Source organism: Bombina bombina, chromosome 1 (assembly GCF_027579735.1).
Source record: "Bombina bombina isolate aBomBom1 chromosome 1, aBomBom1.pri, whole genome shotgun sequence".
Taxonomy (NCBI): Eukaryota; Metazoa; Chordata; class Amphibia; order Anura; family Bombinatoridae; genus Bombina; species Bombina bombina.
In genome coordinates, this window is record NC_069499.1 from 218366987 (window position 1) to 218394734 (window position 27748).

The 27748-nt window shown below is 42.2% G+C and overlaps 1 protein-coding gene across 2 annotated transcripts in view; it reads left to right on the plus strand.

Annotated features, from left to right (window-relative positions):
* The window catches only part of KLHL28 (kelch like family member 28), a 305199-nt gene that overhangs the window by 149808 nt on the left and 127643 nt on the right, over positions 1-27748 (plus strand). For both annotated transcript variants that reach the window (XM_053697850.1, XM_053697851.1), the window contains exon 4: positions 6212-6420. In XM_053697850.1, coding sequence (XP_053553825.1) covers positions 6212-6420 — 209 coding nt within the window. The remainder of the gene's footprint in view (positions 1-6211; positions 6421-27748) is intronic.

The window sequence follows — 27748 nt, forward strand, 5'->3', positions numbered from 1 at the left end:
TACAAGACCTTTTACTAATGGGGGTGATCCACCCAGTTCCGCGGACGGAACACGGGCAGGGATTCTATTCAAATCTATTTGTGGTTCCCAAGAAAGAGGGAACCTTCAGATCAATCTTGGACTTAAAGATCCTAAACAAATTTCTAAGAGTTCCATCATTCAAAATGGAAACTATTCGAACCATCCTTCCCATGATCCAAGAGGGTCAGTACATGACCACAGTGGACTTAAAGGATGCCTACCTTCACATACCGATTCACAAGGATCATTATCGGTACCTAAGCGTCATTATCTGATACAAGCGTCAAGTTTTCAAACTGCCAAGTCTCATACAGAGATAGTTCTGGCATTTCTGAGGTCGCATGGGTGGAAGGTGAACGTGGAAAAGAGTTCTCTATTACCACTTACAAGAGTTCCCTTTCTAGGGACTCTTATAGATTCTGTAGAGATGAAAATTTACCTGACAGAGGCCAGGTTATCAAAACTTCTAAATGCTTGCCGTGTCCTTCATTCCATTCCACACCCGTCAGTAGCTCAGTGCATGGAAGTAATCGGCTTAATGGTAGCGGCAATGGACATAGTACCATTTGCGCGCCTGCATCTCAGACCGCTGCAATTGTGCATGATAAGTCAGTGGAACGGGGATTACTCAGATTTGTCCCCCCTACTAAGTCTGGATCAAGAGACCAGAGATTCTCTTCTATGGTGGCTCTCTCGGCCACATCTGTCCAAGGGGATGACCTTTCGCAGGCCAGATTGGACGATTGTCACAACAGACGCCAGCCTTCTAGGCTGGGCGCAGTCTGGAACTCCCTGAAAGCTCAGGGATTATGGACTCAGGAGGAGAAACTCCTCCCAATAAATATTCTGGAATTAAGAGCAATATTCAATGCTCTCCTAGCTTGGCCTCAGTTAGCAACTCTGAGGTTCATCAGATTTCAGTCGGACAACATCACGACTGTGGCTTACATCAACCATCAAGGGGGAACCAGAAGTTCCCTAGCGATGTTGGAAGTCTCAAAGATAATTCACTGGGCAGAGTCTCACTCTTGCCACCTGTCAGCGATTTACATCCCAGGCGTAGAGAACTGGGAGGCGGATTTTCTAAGTCGCCAGACTTTTCATCCGGGGGAGTGGGAACTTCATCCGGAGGTCTTGCTCAACTGATTCATCGTTGGGGCAAACCAGATCTGGATCTCATGGCGTCTCGCCAGAACGCCAAGCTTCCTTGTTACGGATCCAGGTCCAGGGACCCGGGAGCGGTGCTGATAGATGCTCTGACAGCCCCTTGGGTCTTCAACATGGCTTATGTGTTTCCACCATTCCCGATGCTTCCTCGTTTGATTGCCAAGATCAAACAGGAGAGAGCTTCGGTGATTCTGATAGCGCCTGCGTGGCCACGCAGGACCTGGTATGCAGATCTAGTAGACATGTCGTCCTGTCCACCGTGGTCTCTGCCTCTGAGACAGGACCTTCTAATTCAGGGTCCTTTCAAACATCCAAATCTAATTTCTCTGAGGCTGACTGCATGGAGATTGAACGCCAGACGTTCAGGCTTTTTGTCAGGCTTTAACTAGGATTAAGCCTGTGTTTAAGACTGTTGCTCCGCCGTGGAGCTTAAACTTAGTTCTTAATGTTCTTCAAGGCGTTCCATTTGAACCCCTTCATTCCATTGATATCAAGCTGTTATCCTGGAAGGTTTTGTTTTTGATGGCTATTTCCTCGGCTCGAAGAGTCTCTGAGTTATCTGCCTTACATTGTGATTCTCCTTATCTGATTTTTCATTCAGACAAGGTAGTTCTGCGTACTAAACCTGGGTTCTTACCTAAGGTGGTTACAAACAGGAATATCAATCAAGAGATTGTTGTTCCGTCACTGTGTCCTAACCCTTCTTCAAAGAAGGAACGACTTTTGCATAATTTGGACGTAGTCCGTGCCCTGAAGTTCTATTTGCAGGCAACTAAAGATTTTCGTCAAACTTCTTCCCTGTTTGTCGTTTACTCTGGACAGAGAAGAGGTCAAAAGGCTTCGGCTACCTCTCTCTCTTTCTGGCTTTGTAGCATAATACGTTTAGCCTATGAGACTGCTGGACAGCAGCCTCCTGAAAGGATTACAGCTCATTCTACTAGAGCTGTGGCTTCCACCTGGGCCTTTAAAAATGAGGCCTCTGTTGAACAGATTTGCAAGGCTGCGACTTGGTCTTTGCTTCACACCTTTTCAAAATTTTACAAATTTGACACTTTTGCTTCTTCGGAGGCTATTTTTGGGAGAAAGGTACTTCAGGCAGTGGTTCCTTCTGTTTAATCTTCCTGCCTTGTCCCTCCCTTCATCCGTGTACTTTAGCTTTGGTATTGGTATTCCATAAGTAATGGATGACCCGTGGACTGACTACACTTAACAAGAGAAAACATAATTTATGCTTACCTGATAAATTTATTTCTCTTGTAGTGTAGTCAGTCCACGGCCCGCCCTGTCTTTAAGGCAGACCTAAATTTTAATTAAAGTCCAGTCACCACTGCACCCTGTGGTTTCTCCTTTCTCGTCTGCTTTGGTCGAATGACTGAATATGACATGTGAGGGGAGGAGCTATATGGCAGCTCTGCTGGGTGATCCTCTTGCAGCTTCCTGTTAGGAAGAGATATATTCCATAAGTAATGGATGACCCGTGGACTGACTACACTACAAGAGAAATAAATTTATCAGGTAAGCATAAATTATGTTTTTCATCTATTTAACGGCAAGGGGCTCCAATGCAGTTATATATGTCTATATGTGTGTACACTTGTATTTATGTGTTTATATATGTATATATGTCTGTAAATACATATAAATATATACACATACATCTTTAGACATGTAAATGTATGTATCTCTATATTAAAGCCCTTTGCCTGTCTTTTTTTTTTCTTTCTAACACCTGAGACCTCATATCTTTGAGCCCTTATAACTTTTTGTGGTGTGTGTGTATGTATGTATATATATATATATATATATATATATATATATATATATATATATATATATATATATATATATATATATAAAAATTTATTGGATGGTGTTATTATAAGTGTATCTTTACTTTGTAATGTATTTTTGATGTGTTTTGTGACATGTTTGCTTTACGAAACAGTTAACCAGTGCTCTGAGGACGCGGTAATCATTCTAGCGTAAATGGTAATTGCACTCAATCGATCGCATTTACTTTCAACTTGCAATATTAGCGGTAAACCCAACACATACAAACACCCGCGATAAACTCCTTTTCGCTCGTGCGTAACTGTTGGCGCTCCACTTGTAACCTGGCCCTTTATTGAAAATCTATATCACTATTATTAGTTTGTTCCAACATGTGTCTAGGATATGAAGCTGGAGAGTGATAATTATAAAACAAATTACATACAGGTAAAAATGACTGATTTAATGGGGTTACAATATTTGGAATCTTTTCTTTTTCTGTAGAACACCGATTGAAAAAGTGTATGAATTGTTGTGTCCTGGAAAGGGTTTCTGTCAGATAGCTGTGGCCCATTAACTGCTAGTTACTCAACCAGAGGTACATGCACCGTTGAGATGACCAGACCATATGCAAATGAGTTAACACATTTGTTTATAATTTGGGAGCCATTTAGAATTCTGAGGTTGCATTTACAATTTTAGATTGATTTAGACAGATTTACTATTAAGAGACCAGGAAACAGGAAGGTGTGAAGAGGGGGGTGGAATACATAAGCCAAGAAATGCAGTCTGCAGATACCAGAAGCTAAGTAGCTAGGAGTCATAGTCACAGTAACTGTTGAGAGGTCAGGAGTCTCCCGGATTTTAGCTAAGATGTCAGGTGTGTCACAGGCTTATTGAGGGACCAGGAGTTCACAGGATTGTTGGTTAGGGACCAGGGGGTCACAGGCTTGTTGCTGAGGCGCCAGGGGGTCACAGGCTTGTTGCTGAGGCGCCAGGGGGTCACAGGCTTGTTGCTGAGGCGCCAGGGGGTCACAGGCTTGTTGCTGAGGCGCCAGGGGGACACAGGCTTGTTGCTGAGGCGCCAGGGGGACACAGGATTGTTGCTGAGGCGCCAGGGGGTCACAGGCTCGTTGCTGAGACGCCAGGTGGTCACAGGCTTTTTACTGGGGGGGGAGGGGGGGGTCACAGGCTTTTTACTGAGGGGGGAGGGGGGGGGTCACAGGCTTTTTACTGAGGGGCCAGGGGGTCACAGGCTTTTTGCTGAGGGGCCAGCAGGTGGTCACAGGCTTTTTACTGGGGGGGGGGGGTCACAGGCTTTTTACTGAAGGGCCAGGGGGTCACAGGCTTTTTGCTGAGGGGCCAGCAGGGGTTACAGGCTTGTTGCTGAGAGGCCCGGGGTGAGGGTATCACAGGCTTGTTGCCGAGAGGCCGGGGTGAGGGTGTCACATGCTTGTTACTTAGAAGCCAGGTGGTAGCAGTTTGTTGCTGAGAAGCGTGGGAGTCACAGGCTTGTTGCTGAGAGGCCTCGGGGGGTCACAGGCTTTTTGCTGAAAGACCTGGGAGGTCACAGGCTTGTTGCTGAGGGGCCAGGGAGTCTCAGGCTTGTTGCTGAGGGGCCAGGGGGTCAAAAGCTTGTTGCTGAGGGACCAGGAGTTCACAGGATTGTTGGTTAGGGGCCAGGGGGTCACAGGCTTATTGCTGAGGGGCCAGGTGGTCACAGGCTTGTTGCTGAGGGGCCAGGGGCTCACAGGTTTTTTGCTGAGAGGCCGGCGAGGGTTACAGGCTTGTTGCTGAGAGGCCGGGGTAAGGGTGTCACAGCCTTGTTTCTGAGAAGCCAGGTGGTAGCAGTTTGTTGCTGAGAGCTGTGGGGGTCACAGGCTTGTTACTGGGAGGCTGTGGGGGTCACAGGCTTGTTGCTGAGAGGCTGGCGGGGTTACAGGCTTGTTACTGAGAGGCTGGGGGAAGGGTGTCACAGGCTTGTTACTGAGAAGCCAGGTGGTAGCAGTTTGTTGCTGAGAGGCTGTGGGGGTCACAGGCTTGTTGTTGAGGGGTCGCGGGAGTCACAGGCTTGTTGCTAAGAGGCCGAGGGGCGTCACAGGCTTGTTGCTGAGATGCCAGTTGGCTCACAGGCTTGTTGCTGAGAGGCCAGGGGGCTCACAGGCTTGTTGCTGAGAGGTCAGGTGGTCACAGTTTGCTGCTGAGAGGTCAAGTGGTCACAGTGTGTTGCTGAGTGGCCGGGGGGGTCACAGGCTTGTTGCTGATAGGCGGGGGGGGGGGGGGGCACATGCTTGTGAAAAGGTCAGGTGGGAACAGGCTTGTTGTTGAGAGGCGGGGGGGTCACAGGCTTGTTGCTGAGAGGTCAGATGGTCACAGTTTTTGCTGAGAGGCGGGGGGGTCACAGGCTTGTTGTTGAGAGGCGGGGGGTCACGGGCTTGTTGCTGAGAGGTCAGGTGGTCACAGTTTCTGCTGAGAGGCGGAGGGGTCACAGGCTTGTTGTTGAGAGGTGGGTGGGTCACAGGCTTGTTGATGACAGGCGGGGGTGGTCACAGGCTTGTTGCTGAGAGGCCAGGGGGTCACAGATATGTTGCTGAGAGGTCAGGTGGTCACAGTTTGTCGCTGAGAGGCGGGAGGGGGGCACAGGCTTGTTCTTAAGAGGCCGGGGGCAGGCTTGTTGCTTAGAGTCAAGGGGTTGCAGGCTTATACAAATCACAGGCAGACTAAGGCCACAAAAAGGGCATGCTGGTCCATGTAAAGGGATAGAAAGATCAAAATTGAAATGCTTTATTTCAATTTTAAATATATGAGTGTTTGCAGTATACTTCTATTAGCAAAAATGTTATAGTAAAAGTTATAAATATTACTTTGGCATACGCACATATGCTGTGCACCAATATTCAAGCTCAGAGAGCTGGCAGTGGTGTGTATTGTGTCTGTGAATACTTCATTGTATCATACAAGCCAATGCTGACCCTATGCAAAGGTTTAGTGTTTAAATACTGGTGCACGGGCCCTCACATCATATGTGCATATGCCGCTAAAATGCAGTAATAACTTTTTTTTTTTTTTAGAAGCATTTTTGCTAATGGAAGTATAGTGAAACAATATTTCTATTTAAAATTGAACTTTTTCCATGCACATTTCATTTTTGACTTCCTGTAGAAAGATTTATATTATTGTCTGCTTTCTTTCATGAAACATTTTATTCAAATAATGTATTAAATATTTTTTTCTTATTTTTTTTCTTTTAAAGTGTGGAAAGGTACGATCCAAGTAAAGACTCCTGGGAGATGGTTGCCCCAATGTCAGATAAAAGAATTCACTTTGGTGTCAGCGTTATGCTGGGATTTATATTTGTTGTGGGAGGACACAATGGTGTGTCTCACTTGTCTAGTATTGAGAGGTTTGATCCCCATCAAAACCAGTGGACTGTTTGTAGACCTATGAAGGAACCCAGAACTGGTAAGAAATTACAGTTTAAATATTTTTAGATCAACTTCTATGGTGTGTGTGTGTGTATATATGTATTTGTGTGTATGTATGTATCTATGTATGTATGTATGTATATATATATATTTCTTTCATGTAATTAGCAAGAGTCCATGAGCTAGTGACGTATGGGATATACATTCCTACCAGGAGGGGCAAAGTTTCCCAAACCTTAAAATGCCTATAAATACACCCCTCACCACACCCACAATTCAGTTTTACAAACTTTGCCTCCGATGGAGGTGGTGAAGTAAGTTTGTGCTAGATTCTACGTTGATATGCGCTCCGCAGCAAGTTGGAGCCCGGTTTTCCTCTCAGCGTGCAGTGAATGTCAGAGGGATGTGAGGAGAGTATTGCCTATTTGAATGCAGTGATCTCCTTCTACGGGGTCTATTTCATAGGTTCTCTGTTATCGGTCGTAGAGATTCATCTCTTACCTCCCTTTTCAGATCGACGATATACTCTTATATATACCATTACCTCTGCTGATTCTCGTTTCAGTACTGGTTTGGCTTTCTACAAACATGTAGATGAGTGTCCTGGGGTAAGTAAATCTTATTTTCTGTGACACTCTAAGCTATGGTTGGGCACTTTGTTTATAAAGTTCTAAATATATGTATTCAAACATTTATTTGCCTTGACTCAGAATGTTCAGCATTCCTTATTTCTCCAACATAGGTGTGTCCGGTCCACGGCGTCATCCTTACTTGAGGGATATTCTCTTCCCCAACAGGAAATGGCAAAGAGCCCAGCAAAGCTGGTCACATGATCCCTCCTAGGCTCCGCCTTCCCCAGTCATTCTCTTTGCCGTTGCATAGGCAACATCTCCACGGAGATGGCTTAGAGTTTTTTTGGTGTTTAAATGTAGTTTTTATTCTTCAATCAAGAGTTTGTTATTTTAAAATAGTGCTGGTATGTACTATTTACTCTGAAACAGAAAAGAGATGAAGATTTCTGTTTGTAAGAGGAAAATGATTTTAGCAACCGTTACTAAAATCGATGGCTGTTTCCACACAGGACTGTTGAGAGGAATTAACTTCAGTTGGGGGAAACAGTGAGCAGACTTTTGCTGCTTGAGGTATGACACATTTCTAACAAGACTTGGTAATGCTGGAAGCTGTCATTTTCCCTATGGGATCCGGTAAGCCATTTTTATTAAATAAGAATAAAGGGCTTCACAAGGGCTTTAAAGACTGGTAGACATTTTTCTGGGCTAAAACGATTGATTTATAAGCATTTTTAATAGTTTATAGCTTTGAGGAGTTATTTTATTCTTGGGAATTATGTTAAAGAAACGGCAGGCACTGTATTGGACACCTTTTTCACTGGGGGCCTTCTCTAATCATAGGCAGAGCCTCATTTTCGCGCCACTAATGCGCAGTTGTTTTTGGGAAGCAAGGCATGCAGATGCATGTGTGAGGAGCTCAGATAAATAGAAAAAGCTTTCTGAAGGCGTCATTTGGTATCGTATTCCCCTCTGGGCTTGGTTGGGTCTCAGCAAAGCAGATACCAGGGACTGTATAGGGGTTAAATATAAAAACGGCTCCGGTTCCGTTATTTTAAGAGTTAAAGCTTTCAAATTTGGTGTGCAATACTTTTAAGGCTTTAAGACACTGTGGTGAAATTGTGGTGAATTTCGAACAATTCCTTCATACTTTTTCACATATTCAGTAATAAAGTGTGTTCAGTTTAAAATTTAAAGTGACAGTAACGGTTTTATTTTAAAACGTTTTTTGTACTTTGTTATCAAGTTTATGCCTGTTTAACATGTCTGAACTATCAGATAGACTATGTTCTGTATGTGAGGAAGCCAAGGTTCCTTCTCATTTAAATAGATGTGATGTATGTGACAAACAATTTAGAGAAAATGATGCCCAAGATGATTCCTCAAGTGAGGGGAGTAAGCATGGTACTGCATCATCCCGTCCTTCGTCTACGCCAGTCTTGCCCACACAGGAGGCCCCTAGTACATCTAGTGCGCCTATACTCCTTACTATGCAACAATTAACGGCTGTAATGGATAATTCTATCAAAAACATTTTAGCCAAAATGCCCACTTATCAGCGAAAGCGCGACTGCTCTGTTTTAGAAAATACTGAAGAGCATGAGGACGCTGATGATAATGGTTCTGACATGCCCCTACACCAGTCTGAGGGGGCCAGGGAGGTTTTGTCTGAGGGAGAAATTTCAGATTCAGGGAAAATTTCTCAACAAGCTGAACCTGATGTGATTACATTCGAATTTAAATTGGAACATCTCCGCGCTCTGCTTAAGGAGGTGTTGTCTACTCTGGATGATTGTGACAATTTGGTCATTCCAGAGAAATTATGTAAGATGGACAAGTTCCTAGAGGTCCCGGGGCCCCCCGAAGCTTTTCCTATACCCAAGCGGGTGGCGGACATTGTAAACAAAGAATGGGAAAGGCCCGGCATTCCTTTTGTCCCTCCCCCTATATTTAAGAAATTGTTTCCTATGGTCGACCCCAGAAAGGACTTATGGCAGACAGTCCCCAAGGTCGAGGGGGCGGTTTCTACTCTAAACAAACGCACTACTATCCCTATAGAAGATAGTTGTGCTTTCAAAGATCCTATGGATAAAAAATTAGAGGGTTTGCTTAAAAAGATGTTTGTTCAGCAAGGTTACCTTCTACAACCAATTTCATGCATTGTTCCTGTCACTACAGCAGCGTGTTTCTGGTTCGATGAACTAGAAAAGTCGCTCAATAAAGATTCTTCTTATGAGGAGATTATGGACAGAGTTCACGCTCTTAAATTGGCTAACTCTTTTACTTTAGACGCCACTTTGCAATTAGCTAGATTAGCGGCGAAAAATTCAGGGTTTGCTATTGTGGCGCGCAGAGCGCTTTGGCTAAAATCTTGGTCAGCGGATGCGTCTTCCAAGAACAAATTGCTTAACATACCTTTCAAGGGGAAAACGCTGTTTGGCCCTGACTTGAAAGAGATTATTTCAGATATCACTGGGGGTAAGGGCCACGCCCTTCCTCAGGATAGGTCTTTTAAGGCTAAAAATAAACCAAATTTTCGTCCCTTTCACAGAAACGGACCAGCCTCAAGTTCTACATCCTCTAAGCAAGAGGGTAATACTTCTCAAACCAAGCCAGCCTGGAGGCCAATGCAAGGCTGGAACAAAGGTAAGCAGGCTAAGAAACCTGCCACTGCTACCAAGACAGCATGAGATGTTGGCCCCCGATCCGGGACCGGATCTGGTGGGGGGCAGACTTTCTCTCTTCGCTCAGGCTTGGGCAAGAGATGTTATGGATCCTTGGGCGCTAGAAATAGTCTCCCAAGGTTATCTTCTGGAATTCAAGGAGCTACCCCCAAGGGGGAGGTTCCACAGGTCTCAATTGTCTTCAGACCACATAAAAAGACAGGCATTCTTACATTGTGTAGAAGACCTGTTAAAAATGGGAGTGATTCATCCGGTTCCATTAGGAGAACAAGGGATGGGATTCTACTCCAATCTGTTCATAGTTCCCAAAAAAGAGGGAACATTCAGACCAATCTTAGATCTCAAGATCCTAAACAAATTTCTCAAGGTTCCATCGTTCAAAATGGAAACCATTCGGACAATTCTTCCTACCATCCAGGAAGGTCAATTCATGACCCCGGTGGATTTAAAGGATGCGTATCTACATATTCCTATCCACAAGGAACATCATCGGTTCCTAAGGTTCGCCTTTCTGGACAAGCATTACCAGTTTGTGGCACTTCCATTCGGATTAGCCACTGCTCCAAGAATTTTCACAAAGGTACTAGGGTCCCTTCTAGCGGTGCTAAGACCAAGGGGCATTGCAGTAGTACCTTACTTGGACGACATACTGATTCAAGCGTCGTCTCTACCACAAGCAAAGGCTCATACGGACATTGTCCTGGCCTTTCTCAGATCTCACGGGTGGAAAGTGAACGTAGAAAAAAGTTCTCTATCTCCGTAAACAAGAGTTCCCTTCTTGGGAACAATAATAGACTCCTTAGAAATGAGGATTTTTCTGACAGAGGCCAGAAAAACAAAACTTCTAAGCTCTTGTCAAGTACTTCATTCTGTTCTTCTTCCTTCCATAGCGCAGTGCATGGAAGTAATGGGTTTGATGGTCGCGGCAATGGACATAGTTCCTTTTGCGCGAATTCATCTAAGACCATTACAACTGTGCATGCTCAGTCAGTGGAATGGGGATTATACAGACTTGTCTCCGACGATACAAGTAGATCAGAGGACCAGAGATTCACTCCGTTGGTGGCTGACCCTGGACAACCTGTCACAAGGGATGAGCTTCCGCAGACCAGAGTGGGTCATTGTCACGACCGACGCCAGTCTGGTGGGCTGGGGTGCGGTCTGGGAACCCCTGAAAGCTCAGGGTCTTTGGTCTCGGGAAGAATCTCTTCTCCCGATAAATATTCTGGAACTGAGAGCGATATTCAATGCTCTCAAGGCTTGGCCTCAGCTAGCAAAGGCCAAATTCATACGGTTTCAATCAGACAACATGACGACTGTTGCGTATATCAACCATCAGGGGGGAACAAGGAGTTCCCTGGCGATGGAAGAAGTGACCAAAATAATTCAATGGGCGGAGACTCACTCCTGCCACTTGTCTGCAATCCACATCCCAGGAGTGGAAAATTGGGAAGCGGATTTTCTGAGTCGTCAGACATTTCATCCGGGGGAGTGGGAACTCCATCCGGAAATCTTTGCCCAAATAATTCAATTGTGGGGCATTCCAGACATGGATCTGATGGCGTCTCGTCAGAACTTCAAGGTTCCTTGCTACGGGTCCAGATCCAGGGATCCCAAGGCGACTCTAGTGGATGCACTAGTAGCACCTTGGAGCTTCATCCTAGCTTATGTGTTCCCACCGTTTCCTCTCATTCCCAGGCTGGTAGCCAGGATCAAACAGGAGAGGGTATCGGTGATCTTGATAGCTCCTGCGTGGCCACGCAGGACTTGGTATGCAGATCTGGTGAATATGTCATCGGCTCCACCATGGAAGCTACCTTTGAGACAGGACCTTCTTATTCAAGGTCCGTTCGAACATCCGAATCTGGCCTCACTCCAACTGACTGCTTGGAGATTGAACGCTTGATTTTATCAAAGCGAGGGTTCTCAGATTCTGTCATTGATACTCTTGTTCAGGCCAGAAAGCCTGTAACTAGAAAAATCTACCATAAAATATGGAAAAAATATATCTGTTGGTGTGAATCTAAAGGATTCCCATGGAACAAGATAAAAATTCCTAAGATTCTATCCTTTCTTCAAGAAGGTTTGGAGAAAGGATTATCTGCAAGTTCTTTGAAGGGACAGATTTCTGCTTTATCTGTTTTACTTCACAAAAAGCTGGCGGCTGTGCCAGATGTTCAAGCTTTTGTTCAGGCTCTGGTTAGAATCAAGCCTGTTTACAAACCTTTGACTCCTCCTTGGAGTCTCAATTTAGTTCTTTCAGTTCTTCAGGGGGTTCCGTTTGAACCCCTACATTCCGTTGACATCAAGTTATTATCTTGGAAAGTTTTGTTTTTGGTTGCAATTTCTTCTGCTAGAAGAGTTTCAGAGTTATCTGCTCTGCAGTGTTCTCCTCCTTATCTGGTGTTCCATGCAGATAAGGTGGTTTTGCGTACTAAACCTGGTTTTCTTCCGAAAGTTGTTTCTAACAAAAATATTAACCAGGAGATAGTCGTGCCTTCTTTGTGTCCGAACCCAGTTTCAAAGAAGGAACGTTTGTTGCACAATTTGGATGTAGTTCGTGCTCTAAAATTCTATTTAGAGGCTACAAAGGATTTCAGACAAACATCTTCCTTGTTTGTTGTTTATTCTGGTAAAAGGAGAGGTCAAAAAGCAACTTCTACCTCTCTCTCTTTTTGGCTTAAAAGCATCATCAGATTGGCTTATGAGACTGCCGGACGGCAGCCTCCTGAAAGAATCACAGCTCATTCCACTAGGGCCGTGGCTTCCACATGGGCCTTCAAGAACGAGGCTTCTGTTGATCAGATATGTAAGGCAGCGACTTGGTCTTCACTGCACACTTTTACCAAATTTTACAAATTTGATACTTTTGCTTCTTCTGAGGCTATTTTTGGGAGAAAGGTTTTGCAAACCGTGGTGCCTTCCATCTAGGTGACCTGATTTGCTCCCTCCCATCATCCGTGTCCTAAAGCTTTGGTATTGGTTCCCACAAGTAAGGATGACGCCGTGGACCGGACACACCTATGTTGGAGAAAACAGAATTTATGTTTACCTGATAAATTACTTTCTCCAACGGTGTGTCCGGTCCACGGCCCGCCCTGGTTTTTTTAATCAGGTCTGATGATTTATTTTCTCTAACTACAGTCACCACGGTATCATATGATTTCTCCTATGCAAATATTCCTCCTTTACGTCGGTCGAATGACGGGGGAAGGCGGAGCCTAGGAGGGATCATGTGACCAGCTTTGCTGGGCTCTTTGCCATTTCCTGTTGGGGAAGAGAATATCCCTCAAGTAAGGATGACGCCGTGGACCGGACACACTGTTGGAGAAAGTAATTTATCAGGTAAACATAAATTCTGTTTTTTCAGACAGTCAGTTTCATATTTGGGATAAATGCATTTGTTTCAATCATTTTTTCTTACCTTAAAAAATTTGACTTTTTCCCTGTGGGCTGTTAGGCTCGCGGGGGCAGAAAATGCTTCATTTTATTGCGTCATTCTTGGCGCGGACTTTTTTGGCGCAAAATTTTTTTTCTGTTTCCGACGTCATACGTGTCGCCGGAAGTTGCGTCATTTTTTGACCTTTTTTTGCGTCAAAAATGTCGGCGTTCCGGATGTGGCGTCATTTTTGGCGCCAAAAGCATTTAGGCGCCAAATAATGTGGGCGTCTTTTTTGGCGCTAAAAAATATGGGCGTCACTTTTGTCTCCACATTATTTAAGTCACATTATTTATTGCTTCTGGTTGCTAGAAGCTTGTTCACTGGCATTTTTTTCCCATTCCTGAAACTGTCATTTAAGGAATTTGATCAATTTTGCTTTATATGTTGTTTTTTTCTTTTACATATTGCAAGATGTTCCACGTTGCAACTGAGTCAGAAGATACTTCAGGAAAATCACTGCCCAGTGCTGGAGCTACCAAGCTAAGTGTATCTGCTATAAACTTTTGGTATCTGTTTCTCCAGCTGTTGTTTGTATTGCATGTCATGTCAAACTTATTAATGCAGATAAAATTTCCTTTAGTACTGTTACATTACATGTTGCTGTTCCGTCAACATCTAATTTTCAGAGTGTTCCTGATAACATAAGAGATTTTATTTTTTAAATCCATTAAGGCTATGTCTGTTATTTCTCCTTCTAGTATACATAAAAGTCTTTTAAAACTTCTCTTTTTTCAGATGAATTTTTAAATGAACATCATCATTCTGATACTGATAATGGTTCTTCTGGTTCAGAGGTTTCTGTCTGAGGTTGATGCTGATAAATCTTTGTATTTGTTCAAGATGGAATTTATTCGTTCTTTACTTAAAGAAGTATTATTTGCATTAGAAATAGAGGATTCTGGTTCTCTTGATACTAAATGTAAACGTTTAAATAAGGTTTTTAAATCTCCTGTAGTTATTCCAGAAGTGTTTTCTCTCCCTGATGCTATTTCTGAAGTAATTTCCAGGGAATGGAATAATTTGGGTAATTTATTTACTCCTTCTAGACGTTTAAGCAATTATATCCTGTGCCATCTGACAGATTAGAGTTTTTTGGGACAAAAATCCCTAAGGTTATGGGGCTGTCTCTACTCCTGCTAATGTACTACTATTCCTACGGCAGATAGTACTTCATTTAAGGATCCTTTAGATAGGAAAATTGAATCCTTTCTAAGAAAAGCTTACTTATGTTCAGGTAATCTTCTTAGACCTGCTATATTTTTAGCGGATGTTGCTGCAGCTTCAACTTTTTGGTTAGAAGCTTTAGCGCAACAAGTAACAGATCATAATTTTATAGCATTATTATTATTCTATAACATGCTAATAATTTTATTGGTGATACCATCTTTTGATATCATTAGAGTTGATGTCAGGTATATGTCTCTAGCTATTTTAGCTAGAAAAGCTTTATGGATTAAACTTGGAATGCTGATATGTCTTCTAAGTCAACTTTGCTTTCCCTTTCTTTCCAGGGTAAATAATCATTTTCGTTCCTTTCCTCACAACAAGGAACAAAAGCCTGATCCTTCATCCTCAGGAGCGGTATCAGTTTGGAAACTATTTCCAGTTTGGAATATATCCAAGCCTTATAGAAACCTATAGCCAGCTCCTAAATACCTATGAAGGTGCGGCCCTTATTCCAGCTCAGCTGGTATGGGGCAGATTACGTTTTCTTCAAAGAAATTTGGATCAATTCCGTTCTCAATCTCTGGTTTCAGAACATTGTTTCAGAAAGGTACAGAATTGGCTTCAAGTTAAGGCCTCCTGCTAAGAGATTTTTTTCTTTCCCGTGTCCCAGTTAACACAGCAAAGGCTCAGCATTTCTGAAATGTGTTTCAGATCTAGAGTTGGCTGGAGTATTTATGCCAGTTCCAGTTCTGGAACAGGGGCTGGGGTTTTATTTTCTCTCTTCATTGTACCAAAGAAGGTCAATTCCTTCAGACCAGTTCCGGATCTATCATTATTGAATCGTTATGTTAGGATACCAACATTCAAGATGGTTACTGTAGGACTATCCTGCATTTTGTTTAGCAAGGGCATTATATGTCTACAATAGAAGGTGCCCTTCTTTCTGTAATCAGAGAACAGGGTTTTGGTATTTCCTTATTTGGACGATATCTTGGTACTTGCTCAGTCTTCTCATTTTCGAAGAATCTCATACGAATCGACTTGTGTTGTTTCTTCAAGTTCATGGTTGGAGGATCAATTTACCAATCAATTCATTGATTCCTCAGACAAGGGTAACCTTTTTAGGTTTCTAGATAGATTCAGTGTCTATGACTCTGTCCTTGTCAGACAAGAGAAGTTTAACATTGATATCAGCTTGTCAAAACCTTCAGTCACAATCATTCCCTTTGGTAGCCTTATGCATGGAAATGTTGGGTCTTAGGACTGCCGCATCAGATGCGATCTCCTTTGCTCGTTTTCACATGCGACCTCTTCAGCTCTGTATGCTGAACCAATGGTGCAGGGATTACTCAAAGATATCTCAATTAATATCTTTAAACCGATTTTACGACACTCTGACATGGTGGACAGATCACCATCGTTTAGTTCAGGGGGCTTCTTGTTCTTCCGACCTGGACTATAATCTCAACAGATGCAAGTCTTACAGGTTGGGGAGCTGTGTGGGGGTATCTGACGGCACAAGGGGTTTGGGAATCTCAGGAGGTGAGACTTCCGATCAATATTTTGGAACTCCGTGCAATTTTCAGAGCTCTTCAGTCTTGGCCTCTTCTGAAGAGAGAGTTGTTCATTTGTTTTCAGATAGACAATGTCACAACTGTGGCATACATCAATCATCAAGGAGGGACTCACAGTCCTCTGGCTATGAAAGAAGTATCTCGAATTTTGGTTTGGGCGGAATCCAGCTCCTGTCTAATCTCTGTGGTTCATATCCCAGGTATGGACAATTGGAAAGCGGATTATCTCAGTCGCCAAACGTTGCATCCGGGCGAATGGTCTCTTCACCCAGAGGTATTTCTTCAGATTATTCAAATGTGGGAACTTCCAGAAATAGATCTGATGGCTTCTCATCTAAACAAGAAACTTCCCAGGTATCTGTCCAGATCCCGGGATCCTCAGGCGGAGGCAGTGGATGCATTATCACTTCCTTGGAAGTATCATCCTGCCTATATCTTTCCGCCTCTAGTTCTTCTTCCAAGAGTAATCTCCAAGATTCTGAAGGAATGCTCGTTTGTTCTGCTGGTAGCTCCGGCATGGCCTCACAGGTTTTGGTATGCGGATCTTGTCCGGATGGCCTCTTGCCAACCGTGGACTCTTCCGTTAAGACCAGACCTTCTGTCTCAAGGTCCTTTTTTCCATCAGGATCTGAAATCCTTAAATTTAAAGGTATGGAGATTGAACGCTTGATTCTTGGTCAAAGAGGTTTCTCTGATTCTGTGATTAATACTATGTTTTAGGCTCGTAAATCTGTATCCAGAGAGATATATTATAGAGTCTGGAAGACTTATATTTCTTGGTGTCTTTCTCATCATTTTTCTTGGCAATCTTTTAGAATACCGAGAATATTACAGTTTCTTCAGGATGGTTTAGATAAGGGTTTGTCCGCAAGTTCCTTGAAAGGACAAATCTCTGCTCTTTCTGTTCTTTTTCACAGAAAGATTGCTATTCTTCCTGATATTCATTGTTTTGTACAAGCTTTGGTTCGTATAAAGCCTGTCATTAAGTCAATTTCTCCTCCTTGGAGTTTGAATTTGGTTCTGGGGGCTCTTCAAGCTCCTCCATTTGAACCTATGCATTCATTGGACATTAAATTACTTTCTTGGAAAGTTTTGTTCCTTTTGGCCATCTCTTCTGCCAGAAGAGTTTCTGAATTATCTGCTCTTTCTTGTGAGTCTCCTTTTCTGATTTTTCATCAGGATAAGGCGGTGTTGCGAACTTCTTTTGAATTTTTACCTAAGTTGGGAATTCCAACAACTTTAGTAGAGACATTGTGGTTCCTTCATTATGTCCTAATCCTAAGAATTCTAAAGAGAAATCGTTGCATTCTTTGGATATTGTTAGAGCTTTGAAATATTATGTTGAAGCTACTAAGTCTTTCCGAAAGACTTCTAGTTTATTTGTTATCTTTTCCGGTTCTAGAAAGGCCAGAAAACTTCTGCCATTTCTTTGGCATCTTGGTTGAAATCTTTAATTCATCTTGCCTATGTTGAGTCGGGTAAAACTCCGCCTCAGAGGATTACAGCTCATTCTACTAGGTCAGTTTCTACTTCCTGGGCGTTTAGGAATGAAGCTTCGGTTGATCAGATTTGCAAAGCGGCAACTTGGTCCTCTTTGCATACTTTTACTAAATTCTACCATTTTGATGTATTTTCTTCTTCTGAAGCAGTTTTTGGTAGAAAAGTACTTCAGGCAGCGGTTTCAGTTTGAATCTTCTGCTTATGTTTTTCATTAAACTTTATTTTGGGTGTGGATTATTTTCAGCAGGAATTGGCTGTCTTTATTTTATCCCTCCCTCTCTAGTGACTCTTGTGTGGAAAGATCCACATCTTGGGTAGTCATTATCCCATACGTCACTAGCTCATGGACTCTTGCTAATTACATGAAAGAAAACATAATTTATGTAAGAACTTACCTGATAAATTCATTTCTTTCATATTAGCAAGAGTCCATGAGGCCCGCCCTTTTTTGTGGTGGTTATGATTTTTTTGTATAAAGCACAATTATTCCAATTCCTTATTTTATATGCTTTCCCACTTTTTTCTTATCACCCCACTTCTTGGCTATTCGTTAAACTGAATTGTGGGTGTGGTGAGGGGTGTATTTATAGGCATTTTAAGGTTTGGGAAACTTTGCCCCTCCTGGTAGGAATGTATATCCCATACGTCACTAGCTCATGGACTCTTGCTAATATGAAAGAAATGAATTTATCAGGTAAGTTCTTACATAAATTATGTTATATATATATATATATATATATATATATATATTGTGTGTGTTAGGGCTGGGCGATATGGGCAAAAATGAAAATTGCGATTTAATAGTGATTTTCTTATAAATGACTAGAACACCTTAATTTTTCAATAAAAAAAATAATTTAAGACTACAGAATCTTTTAATGTACATGTTTCTAAATGTCCAATACACTCTGGGAGAATAAAAATACAAGCCACATATGTGTATGTATGTATGTGTGTGTGTGTTTCTTTTGCAAGATGTACCGAGTCCACGGATTCATCCTAACTTGTGGGATATTGTCCTTCCTGACAGGAAGTAGCAAAGAGAGCACCACAGCAAAGCTGTCTATATAGCTCCCCCCTTAACTCCACTAGTCATTCTCTTTGCTGGCTCTAAGCAGGAAGGGTAAAGAGAAGAGGTGTTAAACTGTTAGTTTTATTTTATCTTCAATCAAGTGTTTGTTATTTTTAAATGGTACCGGTGTTGTACTATTTACTCTCAGGCAGGACATAGATGAAGATTTCTGCCAGGAGTATGATGATCTTGGCATTTGTAACTAAGGTCCCCTGCTGTTCCCACATGATCTGAAGAGTACAGGAAAACTTCAGTGTGAGGAACGGTTTCTTGCTATACAGCAATGAGGTATGTTCAGTCATATTTTCTGCAGAGACTGTGTTAACTCAGAAAGGCTGACAGTGTCCCCAGTAGGGGAAGAGTGAGCAGTAATCCTAGTGTTATCAGAGGTTTTTACTAGCTTGCATGAAGGGTTAATTTTTTGTGGGCACTGTTTGTTATGTGAATTTGGGACAAACGTTTTTGTGTCTGGGAGTAACGTTTTCTGTTTTATGGGACATTTGCTTGAGGGTTCTTTGGGGTTGTTTATAACCCACATGGCTTTCAGGCAGGGTTTGTTAGTTTTGTGTAGGCCCCAGCAACATCGAGTGAGGTGGGCGGGGCCTACATTTACAAGCAGCAAGCAACTTCTTGTCATATCAGAGTTTGTTAGCAGTAGTTGTTAGAGTGGAATCATTGACAAGAGACCACACCAGAGGAAACTGCATTTTGATTTAACTATCAGTAGCAGAGTCTGAGAGTGCAGGCAAGACTGCTAGCAATAGCTGGTTAATTAAGGGTTAACATTGCTGGCTAGCAGCTGATACTAATGTTGTGGGTAGATGTGAAAACATTATCTGAACACAGGGGCTGCCTTGAGATTAATGGAAAATAAACAATATCTGTTTTAGATTAGTAGTTCATAAATAGCAGTTAGAGACAAAGTTAGTTTGTTAATTGCAGTCCATTTAAGCAACAGGTTATAACAAGTTGATGATTGGTGTGTGTGCTGTTAGCAAAACGAACTAGTAAGATTTGTTGTATTACAGATTATAGCAAGCACAGACTTTGTGAGAGTAAATGAGCAGCACACATAAGCATAGATTGTAAGGGAAACAACTTATCTTATGGAAGGAATGCAGTCCTGTATAGGAGATCATTAGAGCAGTGATTGCCAGCAGTAATTCAGTAGTTAAGGTTAAAGGCTTTTCCAGCCAGCAGGAGAGGAACAATGCAGCTTCAGTGTGGAGTGTCCTGCTGTAATAGAGAAACTGAAAGTGAATCCAGAAGCAGTGAAAAAGACTGCAGCTCCTGTAGGTTAGCAGCTGAAACAGACTGAGGAGCAACAGCAGTCTGTAGTTGATTGGCTTCAGTAAGTTGCACAGGAAGGGAACTCTCTGCAATTGAAGATACCTAAGCAGAGTGTTAGAGGAAGTGCTGGCTTAAATAGGCTGAAGGAGGAGGGCCATACTTAAAGGGGCAGTAAGTTAGAGCATTACAGGACCCCCCGAGTAAGGCAGACCTCAGGGCTGCGAGGGCTTGAGAGGGTAACGTTTGTGGAAGTCAGAACGAAGACGAGGGGCTCTCAGGTCAGAGACGGGAATCCAAGAATCTTCAGAAGAGTCATAACCCTTCCATCTGACTAAGTATTGGAGTCTCCCTCTACACAATCTAGAGTCCAATATTTGATCAACCTCATATTCCAAATCGCCATCTATCACAACGGGAGCAGGAGGAGGAAGAGATCTCCCAGGAAACTTGTTCTCTAGGTATGGCTTAAGGAGAGAAACGTGGAAGGTTGGATGAATATGGAGATGTGCTGGGAGTGTCAAGCGTACAGCATTTTGGTTTATCACCTTAGCGATGGAGTAAGGACCAATGAATAAGGCGCTGAGTTTCTTTGAAGGAGTTCCAAGTTTTAAGTTCTTGGTTGATAACCAAACCCTGTCACCAACCTTAAAAGTTGGCGGATGGCGTCGATGTAGGTCAAAGTATCGTTTTTGTCTTAACTGTGCTATTTTAATATTGGAGCGTATAACTTCGCATCCGGATTTGATGGTATTTAGGGTTTCTGTGACAGTCGGATTATAGCTGGAGTCAGGTTTTAAGAAATGAAAAGTTGGATGATAGCCATAGTTGGCATAGAAAGGCGTAAGTTTAGTAGTGGAACTGAGAGTGTTATTGAAGGAGAACTCCGCCAAAGGCAAGAATGTAGACCAGTCATCTTGTAAATGAGAACAGTAACAACGCAAGAACTGCTCCAACCACTGATTAGTCCTTCCTGAAAGTCCATTTGATTGGGGATGGTAAGCACTAGTGAAGTTGTTCTGGATGGAGAGAAGTCTACATAGCTCTCTCCAGAATTTGGAGGTAAATTGTACGCCCCTGTCAGAAGTGATGGTGCTAGGTAAACCGTGCAGACGTACAATATTTTCAATGAAAATGTGCGCAGTTTTTAGAGCAGTTGGAAGTTTGGTTAAAGGAACAAAGTGTACCATCTTAGTTAATTGATCAATAACCGCCAGGATGGTGGTGTAATCTGCAGAAGGGGGTAAGTCAACGACAAAATCCATTGAAATGGAGCTCCAAGGTTTCTCTGGAATAGGTAAAGACATAAGAAGTCCATATGGAGGAACTCTGTCGTTTAGAGGTTGCACAGACTGTACATGTATTGATATAGTCATAAACTGTTTTGTACATATTTGGCCACCAGAAGTTCCTTTTTAGGAGTTCTAGGGTTTTGTAATGTCCAGGGTGTCCAGACAATGGGTTGTCATGTATTGTTTGGAGAATTTCAAGTCGTAGCTCAGTTGGGATATATAATGTATCTTCCTTATAGAGTAACTGATCAGATCCTTTTGTAAGAGTATGTGAAGACGGAAGGGAGTGGTCATTGAGCAAAGCTTGTTTTATCCTTGAGGGAAAATCAGCTATGAGAGCTATAATCCGTTCTGTGGGTATTATAGTAGTTGTGGTGGCACAATGAGGCCTGGGAAACATCCTGGAGAGCGAGTCAGCCTTACAATTGGCACTACCGGGACTGTAGGTAATTGGATAGTTAAACCTATCAAAAAAAAGACTCCACCTAACTTGTCTAGATGACAAAGTCTTGGTGGTTTTGAGGTATTCTAGGTTACGATGGTCAGTGTAAATTAAAATGGGCAAGTCAGTGCCTTCCAATAGGTGTCTCCAGTTCTCAAGAGCGACCTTAATAGCCAGCAACTCCTTTTCAGCGATAGGGTAGTTCATTTCGGCTGATGTGAGAGTTTTAGAGTGATAGGCGACGGGATGCACTGGAGTACTGATGGAAGTCCTTTGGGAAAGTATAGCACCAATTGCGTAATCAGAGGCATCTACCTCTAATATGTACTGTAGAGTAGGGTCAGGTAATTTAAGTATAGGCTCAGAGGTGAAGGCATTTTTAAGTTTGTCAAAGGCATGTTGGGCTTCAGAGTCTCATGTGAATCCTGTAGTGGTACCAGTGAGTCTTGTTAAAGGTTTAACAATGTGCGAGTAGTTCCTTATGAATTTTCTATAGAAATTTGAGAAACCGAGGAAACGTTGTAGTGATTTCTTATCGATAGGAGTAGGCCAGTTGAGTATGGATTTAATCTTATCATCCTCCATTTGGATCTCACCAGGTGTAAGCTTATAACCTAGGAAACTGATATTTTGAGAGTGGAATGTATATTTCTCTAGCTTTTCATACAGACGGTGTGTTTGAAGCCTGGTGAGGACCCATCGGACGTGTTTAATGTGTTCTTCTAAAGATGAATAGATGAGGATATCATCTATATAGATGACGATACAAATATCCAGTAGGTCTCGAAAGATATCATTAACAAAAAACTGAAAAGTGGCGGGGGCATTGCAAAGCCCAAAAGGCATCACCAAGTACTTATAGAGGACATATCTAGTTCGGAAGGCTGTTTTCCATTCATCACCACTCTTGATTCGCACTAAGTTGTAGGCACCCCGTAGATCAAGTTTTGTGAAAATTCTGGCCTATTGTAACCTCTCCACTAGATCAGGAATGAGTGGAAGAGGGTACCTATTTTTTATAGTTATTTTATTCAGAAGCCTGTAATCTATAATAGGGCGAATGGTGGCATCTTTATTTCTCACAAAAAACATACCAGCCCCAGCTGGAGAGGTAGACGGTCTTATAAATCCCTTGCGTAGATTATCATCTATGTAGGTCTTGAGTTGAGTGAGTTCTGGTTCGGACAAGGAGTAGACATGCCCGTAAGGAACACTTGAGCCGGGTAATAGGTCGATAGGGCAATCATAAGGACGATGGGGAGGCAGGCTTTCAGCTTCCTTTTTACTGAATACATCATGGAAATCTTGGTACTGTTCAGGTAATACATTAGTAGAAGGCTGTAGTAGTAGGTGGTGCTGTAGACAGGTTTTACTGCAGTAGTCAGAGTTAAAATTCACATGTAGGCTATCCCAAGATATGGAAGGGCAATGTAGTCTTAACCAGGGTAAACCAAGAATTAAAGGGTAAAAAGGCGAAGAGATAACGTCAAAAGTTATATGTTCAGTATGTCCAGAGGTAGAGCACATTTGTAATGGTATTGTGTTATGTGTAATAGGACCATTAGGGACAAGGGAGCCATCAAAGATTCTGAGAGACACAGTAGTAGATTTCTTAACAGAAGGAATTTCATTAACTTGTAACACAGATGAATCTATGAAGTTAGCAGAGGCTCCAGAGTCAATAATTGCTTCTAGATGTAGCAGCTTTTTGTCCCACTGTACAGACACGGGAAGTGTACAATAAGCAGAATGTGGGGAGTGTGTAGAAAAACAAGATACTGAATGGAGGCAGGTACCAATAGTTTTTTTATTTAGGACTGGGCATGAGCGGACTTCATGGTCACTTGCAGCACAGTATAGGCATAGGAGCTTTCTCCTACGTCTTTCTTCAGATGTGAGAGGACCACGGATAACACTTTTTTCCATAGGTACAGGCGGATTGGCTTGAGGGGTTGAATCCTGGTGTGGTCTTCTCTTTCTCTTATAGGACTGTTCCAAATGGGAATGTTCTGCTCTTCTTTCCCTGAGTCTTCTATCGATGATGGTAGCTGTTTTAATAAGTTCTTCAAGAGTGGGGGGTAGCTCTGTGCTTGAGAGTTCATCCTTGAGGTTCTCAGAGAGGTTAAGTCTAAACTGATTTCTCAGACTAATGTCATTCCACTGTGAGTCACGGGCCCATTTTTTAAATTCTATAACATAATCTTCAACGGGTCTTTTCCCTTGTTTGACTGCCCTTAGAGCAGTTTCTGCTGTGAATTGACTATCCATATCCTGGTATAATGATGACATTGCTGAGAAAAATTGTTGCAAAGAATTTAGGATTGGCTCTTGGTTTTCAATAAAGGCGTTAGCCCAGGTTCTGGCATCCCCACGTAGGTATGATATGACTGTACAAACTTTAATGTGCTCAGAATGGTAAGTTTTTGGTTTCATCATAAACAATAGAGTACATGCAATTTTAAAATCTTTAAATTGGGATCTGTCCCCAGAGAATGTATCTGGGGGGCTAATTGAGGGTTCAGGGGCCTCTGGGATGTTGTGAGCAGAGGTTAATGTAGTAAGAGTTGCTTTTAAATGTTGAAACTCACGTTGTAGGCCCTGCAGGCCCTGGGTAAGTATGTCAACTGTGTGAGTCAAATTTAGGATGTGTGTTTTCATTTCAGCAGGTTCCATGTTGCTTAAATATAAATTGAGAAAACACAATTCAAAAGTTTTTTTTTTTTACACAGTGTATATATATATATATATATATATATATATATATATATATATATATATATATATATATATATATATATATATTAATATTATTTTTATTATTTTGTGCTTAGGTATTCTGTCATATCAGAGTTTGTTAGCAGTAGTTGTTAGAGTGGCATCATTGACAAGAGACCACACCAGAGGAAACTGCATTTTGATTTAACTATCAGTAGCAGAGTCTGAGAGTGCAGGCAAGACTGCTAGCAATAGCTGTGTTAATTAAGGGTTAACATTGCTGGCTAGCAGCTGATACTAATGTTGTGGGTAGATGTGAAAACATTATCTGAACACAGGGGCTGCCTTGAGATTAATGGAAAATAAACAATCTCTGTTTTAGATTAGTAGTTCATAAATAGCAGTTAGAAACAAACAGTTAGTTTGTTAATTGCAGTCCATTTAAGCAACAAGTTATAACAAGTTGATGATTGGTGTGTGTGCTGTTAGCAAAAAGAACTAGTAATATTTGTTGTATTACAGATTATAGCAAGCACAGACTTTGTGAGAGTAAATGAGCAGCACACATAAGCATAGATTGTAAGGGAAACAACTTATCTTATGGAAGGAATGCAGTCCTATATAGGAGATCATTGGAGCAGTGATTGCCAGCAGTAATTCAGTAGTTAAGGTTAAAGGCTTTTCCAGCCAGCAGGAGAGGAACAATGCAGCTTCAGTGTGGAGTGTCCTGCTGTAATAGAGAAACTGAAAGTGAATCCAGAAGCAGTGAAAAAGACTGCAGCTCCTGTAGGTTAGCAGCTGAAACAGACTGAGGAGCAACAGCAGTCTGTAGTTGATTGGCTTCAGTAAGTTGCACAGGAAGGGAACTCTCTGCAATTGAAGATACCTAAGCAGAGTGTTAGAGGAAGTGCTGGCTTAAATAGGCTGAAGGAGGAGGGCCATACTTAAAGGGGCAGTAAGTTAGAGCATTACACTTCTCCTGAGGGCCTGTTAGTCTTCTGAGGGACTAATTGAAGCTTTAAACCCCATATTATCGCTTCCTAAGGGCAGGTAAGTCCACAGCAGAGCTGTGGCAAGGTGCTTTAGGGTTTTTTAACCGGTTTTAGGCAATTATCAATCCATTTTTTTCATTTAGGGGTCTATTGCTTTTTTACTTGTGGTGCAATCCTTCTAAAGCTTAGTGGGTACACTGTTAAAATTTCAGAAATTTTGAAGCAATTTTAACCTGTTTTGCAGTTTGTTTTTTCTCTTAAAGTTACAGTACCGTTTTTGCAAATTGTGTTTTTCTCCAACATAGGTGTGTCCGGTCCACGGCGTCATCCTTACTTGTGGGATATTCTCTTCCCCAACAGGAAATGGCAAAGAGCCAGCAAAGCTGGTCACATGATCCCTCCTAGGCTCCGCCTACCCCAGTCATTCTCTTTGCCGTTGTACAGGCAACATCTCCACGGAGATGGCTTAGAGTTTTTTAGTGTTTAACTGTAGTTTTTATTATTCAATCAAGAGTTTGTTATTTTAAAATAGTGCTGGTATGTACTATTTACTCTGAAACAGAAAAGAGATGAAGATTTCTGTTTGTATGAGGAAAATGATTTTAGCAACCGTCACTAAAATCCATGGCTGTTCCACACAGGACTGTTGAGAGCAATTAACTTCAGTTGGGGGAACAGTGAGCAGTCTCTTGCTGCTTGAGGTATGACACATTCTAACAAGACGATGTAATGCTGGAAGCTGTCATTTTCCCTATGGGATCCGGTAAGCCATTTTTATTCAGACAGTAAATAAGGGCTTCACAAGGGTTTATTAAGACTGTAGACATTTTCTGGGCTAAATCGATCATATTTACACATATTTAGCCTTGAGGAATCATTTAATCTGGGTATTTTTTGTAAAATAATATCGGCAGGCACTGTTTTAGACACTTTATTCTATAGGGGCTTTCCCTAATCATAGTCAGAGCCTCATTTTCGCGCCGGTATGGCGCACTTGTTTTTGAGAACAGCATGGCATGCAGCTGCATGTGTGTGGAGCTCTGATACATAGAAAAGTCTTTCTGAAGGCATCATTTGGTATCGTATTCCCCTTTGGGCTTGGTTGGGTCTCAGCAAAGCAGATTCCAGGGACTGTAAAGGGGTTAAATATAAAAACGGCTCCGGTTCCGTTATTTTAAGGGTTAAAGCTTCCAAATTTGGTGTGCAATACTTTTAAGGCTTTAAGACACTGTGGTGAAATTTTGGTGAATTTTGAATAATTCCTTCATACTTTTTCGCAATTGCAGTAATAAAGTGTGTTCAGTTTAAAATTTAAAGTGACAGTAACGGTTTTATTTTAAAACGTTTTTTGTGCTTTGTTATCAAGTTTATGCCTGTTTAACATGTCTGAACTACCAGATAGATTGTGTTCTGACTGTGGGGAAGCCAAGGTTCCTTCTCATTTAAATAGATGTGATTTATGTCATAAAAAATTTAGTAAAAATGATGCCCAAGATGATTCCTCAAGTGAGGGGAGTAAGCATGGTACTGCATCATCCCCTCCTTCGTCTACACCAGTCTTGCCCATACAGGAGGCCCCTAGTACATCTAGCGCGCCAATACTCCTTACTATGCAACAATTAACGGCTGTAATGGATAATTCTATCAAAAACATTTTAGCCAATATGCCCACTTATCAGCGAAAGCGCGACTGCTCTGTTTTAGAAAATACTGAAGAGCATGAGGACGCTGATGATATTGTTTCTGAAGGGCCCCTACACCAGTCTGAGGGGGCCAGGGAGGTTTTGTCTGAGGGAGAAATTTCAGATTCAGGAAAAATTTCTCAACAAGCTGAACCTGATGTGATTACTTTTAAATTTAAGTTGGAACATCTCCGCGCTCTGCTTAAGGAGGTGTTATCCAATTTGGATGATTGTGATTATCTGGTCATTCCAGAAACACTATGTAAAATGGACAAGTTCCTAGAGGCCCCGGGGCCCCCCGAAGCTTTTCCTATATCCAAGCGGGTGGCGTACATTGTTAATAAAGAATGGGACAGGCCCGGTATACCTTTCGTACCTCCCCCCATATTTAAAAAATTGTTTCCTATAGTCGACCCCAGAAAGGACTTATGGCAGACAGTCCCCAAGGTCGAGGGGGCGGTTTCTACTCTAAACAAGCGCGCCACTATACCCATAGAAGATAGTTGTGCTTTCCAAGATCCTATGGATAAAAAATTAGGTTTGCTAAAAAAGATGTTTGTTCAGCAAGGTTACCTTCTACAACCAATTGCATGCATTGTCCCTGTCACTACAGCCGCGTGTTTCTGGTTCGATGAGCTAGAAAAGGCGATTATTAGTAATTCTTCTTCTTATGAGGAGATTATGGACAGAATTCGTGCTCTTAAATTGGCTAATTCTTTCACCCTAGACGCCACCTTGCAATTGGCTAGGTTAGCGGCGAAAAATTCTGGGTTTGCTATTGTGGCGCACAGAGCGCTTTGGTTAAAATCTTGGTCAGCGGATGCGTCTTCCAAGAACAAATTGCTTGACATTCCTTTCAAGGGGAAAACACTGTTTGGCCCTGACTTGAAAGAGATTATCTCTGATATCACTGGGGGCAAGGGCCACGCCCTTCCTCAGGATAGGTC